A 5,713-nucleotide genomic window follows, 5' to 3' on the forward strand; every position below is an offset into this window, starting at 1 on the left:
TGGAATACACTAAAAAGCATATGTACTTCACAGGGCCTGGTTTTCCAAAGTCTTGCAGTTTCAAATATTGACCTTGCTGGATGTGAGGGCGATCTGGCTGCGACATCTGTCACCCCATTGATTGCCAGGGTTGATTCGGCTGATCTGGCTGGCTAGGCGGGTGTCCCCTTCCTCCCTCACCGCTCCATGTACGTCCCTCCCGAAGCTGCACGCTCGGTCGAAGAGGACGACCTTCCACGCTAGAGGAGAGGACCGTTCTTCGGTCAAGGGTATACGAGTAGCTGCACTCCCCTGCTAGAACCTCCAAACAAGCTCTCAAATATTGACCTTGCGGAGGACTGAAATTTTCCTCAGGCTATAAGTCTCCAGTTTAAGATAAAAGATGTGGCACAGCAAGGTTGCTGGCTCAAGGACAGACTAGTTACTGATTGTTATGTAAAGATACTGAGAAATTGCTGTAAAGAAATGTTTGCTATGGGCCAGCCTGTGGCTCACTCGGGAGAGTGTGGTGCTGATAACACCAAGGCCACGGGTTCGGATCCCATATAGGGATGGCCAGTTCGCTCACTAGGTGAGCGTGGTGCTGACAACACCAAGTCAAGGGTTAAGATCCCCTTACCAGTCAAAAAAAAAAAAAAAAGAAAAAGAAATGTTTGCTAAGATCAAACTTGTGTTGATAAGATCACTTAATTGTCTACTGGAATGTCATCTGGCTTGTTTCACTGAAAGAAAAAGAAATGTTTGCTAAGATCAAACTTGTGTTGATAAGATCACTTAATTGTCTACTAGAATGTCATCTGGCTTGTTTCACTGAAAGTTACCAGCCTATACTGTTAAACTATAACCCCACCTATGTCTCTTCCTGTAACTTCCTGGTCTGGAAAATAAATGCAGGAAGAGAACTCCAATTCAGGCTTAATTTCCTGAGGGAGGGTTGCCTCTTGCTGGATGGTCCCAGGGAAGTTAACCACTTGGGGCTTCTCACTGCTCAGAAGAGATGGGCTTTGAGTAGTCCTTTGCATCTCCGTCACCCGGGGACATAGGGTGACAAATCCGTGGGGGGCGAAGCAACACAAAGCAAGTTATTAACCATACAATAGATTTCTTGAATTTATTCTTCCTAACTATAATCACATATCCTTTTACCAACACCTCCCCAAACCCCTCCTCACTACCACACCAGCCTCCGGTAACAATCATTCTACTCTCTGTTTCTATGAGATCAGCTTTTTTGGATTTCACATGCATGAAATTGTGCAGTATTTGTCTCAGTGCCTAACTTATTTCACTTATCATAATGTCCTCCATGTTCATTTATGCTGTTGCAAATATCAGGATTTTATTATTTTTTATGGATGAATAGTATTCCATTGTATATATACAAGTGTATACCACATGTTCTTAATCCATTCATCCACTGATGGACTCTTAGGTTGATTCTATAACTTGGCAGTTGTGAATAATGCTGCAATAAATATGGGAGTGCAGATATTTCTTCAACATACTGACTTCATTTCCTTTGGATATATAACCAGTAGTGAGATTGCTGGATCATATGAAAGTTCTATTTTTAATATTTTGAGGAACCACCATATTGTTTTCCATGATGGCTCTACTAATTTACCTTCTCACAAACAGTGTGTAAGGATTGCCTTTTCTCTACATCCTCACCAACACTTGTTATCTTTTATCTTTTTGATAACAGCCATTCTAACAGGAGTGAGGTGATATCTCATTGTGGTTTTGACTTACATTTCCCTGATGATTAATGTTGGGCATTTTTCATATACCTGTTGGCTATTTGTATGTCTTATGTTGAGAAATACCTGTTCAAGTCTTTTGTCCATTTCTTAATTGGGTTATTTCTTTTCTTGCTATTGAGTTTTTTGAGTTCCATATATATTTTGGATATTAACTCCTTATCAGTTACATAATTTGTAAATATTTCCTTCCATTCTACAGGTTCTCTTTTCAGTCTGTTGATTGTTTCCTTTGCTGTGTAGAAGCTGTTTTGGTTTCATGTAATCCCTTTGTCTATTTTTGATTTTGTTGCCTGTGCTTTTGAGGTCACATCCAAGAAAAACATTGCACAGACCAATGCATGAAGCTTTTCCCCTATGTTTTCTTCCAGTAGTTTCATAGTTTGGGGTCTTACATTTAAGGCTTTTATCCATTTTAAGTTGATTTTTACATATGGTGAGATATAAGGGTGTAATTTCATTCTCCTGCATGTGGATATCCACTTTTCCCAACAGTCTTTATTAAAGAGACTGTCCTTTCTCCATTATGTGTTCCTGGCACCTTTGCTGAAAATCAGATGGCTATAAATGCATGAATGTTATTTCTGAGTTCTCTATTCTGTTCCATTGGTCTGAGTGTCTTGTTTTTTTTTTTTTTTTTTTTTTTTCCTTTGGTTTGGGGGTTTTTTTTTTTTTTCCTTTGGTTTGGGGGTTTTTTTTTTTTTTCCTTTGGTTTGGGGGTTTTTTTTTTTTTTCCTTTGGTTTGGGGGTTTTTTTTTTTTTTCCTTTGGTTTGGGGGTTTTTTTTTTTTTTCCTTTGGTTTGGGGGTTTTTTTTTTTTTTCCTTTGGTTTGGGGGTTTTTTTTTTTTTTCCTTTGGTTTGGGGGTTTTTTTTTTTTTTCCTTTGGTTTGGGGGTTTTTTTTTTTTTTCCTTTGGTTTGGGGGTTTTTTTTTTTTTTCCTTTGGTTTGGGGGTTTTTTTTTTTTTTCCTTTGGTTTGGGGGTTTTTTTTTTTTTTCCTTTTTTAGACTGGCCACACCCCCCCCAGCCAGTGAGCGCTGTGAGCGCACCGGTCATCCCTACATAGGATCCGAACCCGCGGCAGGAGCACTGCTGTGCTCCCAGCGCTGCACTCTCCTGAGTGCACCATGGGCTCGGCCCGAGTGTCTTGTTTTTATGCCAGTACCACACTGTTTTGTTTACTACAGCTTTGTAGTACAATTCGTTTTGTTTTGTTTTCAGTTCTGAGAAAGGGAAGGGATTTCTCCAGTATTTAAATTTATTCATATAATCAGTTATATAAATCTAGATATAAAACCAATCTCCAATAGGTTTTGAGATGGCATTCATCATCTTTGTGAAAAGTTGAACTTTACTAATCAAGTCCAATCATATCTTTAGAAGGGGAAAACAGTGATGGTATTTACAAAACTGGAATTACTATCAAAATTCAAAAAACCTATCATATTCACTTAACCACAAACCGGTCTTACTTGAATCAGAACTGTCCAAGAAAAATATTCTGTCAGTCATTCATAATCTGAATTCTGGTGTATGAGATCAATTAAATTATGGTACATGTAAGTCATGAGACATTTCTGTTTTGTAATAAATAAAGCACTGGCCAACTATTACTCATTATTAGCTTTTTTGAAATAAGCTATCAAGTCTGCCCTTTCTGCCTTCTTCTTAATGCCAGTGAAGATCATTTTTGGTCCAGGGATACACTTCTTGGGATTCTCCAAATACTCCATGAGCGTATCCTATCCCCAGGTGATGCTTTTGTTCTTGTTGGCATCTGTGTAAGAGAATCCAGGTGCCTGACCTGTCTTCTGCCCAAACAGACCATGGAGATTGGGACCAATCTTGTGCTTGCTTCCCTTTTTCATGGTGTGGCACTGGGCACGCTTCTGAACAAAAATCTTCTTGCCTTTCTCAACATCACCCATTTTTAATTCACTCTTTAGTTGCTCATGCTACGAAGATTCCCGCTTGAAAGTAGTATAATTTGAAGTCATATAATTCAAAGGCCCACTCTCTCGTAGTGTAATTGGAAGTCAAGGAATGTAATACCTCCAGATTTGTCCCTTTTGCTCAAAATTGCTTGGGCTATTAGGGGTCTTTGGTGGTTCCATATGAATTTTAGGATTGGTTTTTCTATCTGTGAAAAATGTAATTGGTATTTCGATAGGCGTTGCATTGAATCTATAGATCACTTTGGGTAGCATGGACATTTTAACAATATCTATTCTTGTGAACATAAACATGAAATATCTTTCCATTCATTTGTCTTTTTCAATTTCTTTCATTAGTGTTTTAGAGTATTCAGTGTATGTCTTTCACTTTCTTGGTTAAATTTACTCCTAAGTTTTTTGTTTGTTTGTTTTGGGTTTTTTTTTTTTTTTTTTTTTTTTTTTGGGGGCTTTTGAAAAAAGGGGTTTTTTTTTTTTTTTTTTTTGGGGGCTTTTGAAAAAAGGGGTTTTTTTTTTTTTTTTTTTTGGGGGCTTTTGAAAAAAGGGGTTTTTTTTTTTTTTTTTTTTGGGTTTTTTTTTTTTTTTTTTTTTTTTGGTAGCTATTGCAAATAGGAGTTTTCTTGATTCCTTTTTCAGATGGTTCACTGTTAGTGTATAGAAATGCTACTGGTTTTTGTATGCTAATTTTTTATCTTGCAACTTTGCTGAATTCATTTATTAGATCTAAAAGTTTTTTGCTGAAGTCTTTAGGGTATTCTCCATATAAGACCACATTGTCTCCAAATGGACAATTTAACTTCTTCTTTTCCAATTTAGATGTGTTTTATTTCTTTCTCTTGCCTACATGGCCTGGCTAGAACTTCCAGTACTATGTTGAATAAAAATGGCATAAGTGGCATCCTTGTCTTATTCAAGATCTTATAGAAAAAGCTTTCAACTTTTCTCTGTTTAGTATGATAGTAGCTGTGGGTTTGTAATATATGGATGTTATTATGAGGTACATTCTTTCTATACCTAATTTTTTGATATTTTTTATAATGAAGGGATGTTGAATTTTGCCAAATGCTTTTTCTGCATCTATTGAAATGATCACACAGTTTTTGTCCTTCATTCTGTTAATGTGCTATGTAACATTTTGAGATATGCATATGTTGAAACCCATCAAAGAAAAGCCCAGGACCTAACGGCTTAACTGCTGAATTGTACCAAATATTTAAAGAAGAACTTATACCAGTTCTTCTCCCAGGTCTTCTCAAACTATTTCAAAACAGTGAAGAGGAGGGAATACTTCCAAACTTATTCTACAAGGACAGTATTACCCTGTTACCAAAACCAGACAAGGATGCAACAAAAAGAAACATACGCAACCATTGCATATGTTTTGCCATTTTTATTCAACATAGTACTGGAAGTTCTATCCAGGCCACATAGGCAAGAGAAAGAAATAAAAGGCATCTAAATTGGAAAAGAAGAAGTTAAATATATCCTTGCAACCCTGGGGTGAATCCTACTTGATCATGGTGGATTTGTAATGTGTGGTTTAATTTGGCTTGCTAGTACTTTATTGAGGATCTATGTTCATCTATGTTCATCAGGGATATTGGCCTGTGGTTTTCTTTTTTTGTTGCATCCTTGTCTGGTTTTGGTATCAGGGTATACTGTCATTGTAGAATGAGTTTGGAAGTATTCCCTCCTCTTCTATGTTTTGAAATAGCTTGAGAAGAACTGGTATTAATTCTTCTTTAAATATTTGGTACAATTCAGCAGTGAAGCCACTGGGTACTGGGCTTTTGTTTGATGGGAGATTTATTACTGATTCAATATCCTTATTCATTTTGTTTTTTCGGATGTTCTCTTTCTTTATAATCTAATCTTGGTAGATTATATGTATACAGGAATTTATCTATTTCTTCTAGGTTATCAATTTGTTGGCATGTAATTGTTCCTAACCATCTTTTATGAGCCTTTGTATTTCTATATTATCAGTTGTAATGTCTTTTTTT

General features: G+C 36.7%; 1 protein-coding gene and 1 pseudogene across 1 annotated transcript in view; both read right to left on the reverse strand.

Moving 5' to 3' along the window:
• Positions 1 to 5,713, reverse strand: part of GK5 (glycerol kinase 5 (putative)) — a 64,572-nt gene that overhangs the window by 44,959 nt on the left and 13,900 nt on the right. The window contains exon 4 of the mRNA XM_008577592.1: positions 73 to 239. Coding sequence (XP_008575814.1) covers positions 73 to 239 — 167 coding nt within the window. The remainder of the gene's footprint in view (positions 1 to 72; positions 240 to 5,713) is intronic.
• LOC103594383 lies at positions 3,366 to 3,686 on the reverse strand (annotated as a pseudogene).

This window comes from Galeopterus variegatus, unplaced genomic scaffold (genome assembly GCF_000696425.1).
Source record: "Galeopterus variegatus unplaced genomic scaffold, G_variegatus-3.0.2 Scaffold1548, whole genome shotgun sequence".
In the NCBI taxonomy this organism is placed as follows: domain Eukaryota; kingdom Metazoa; phylum Chordata; class Mammalia; order Dermoptera; family Cynocephalidae; genus Galeopterus; species Galeopterus variegatus.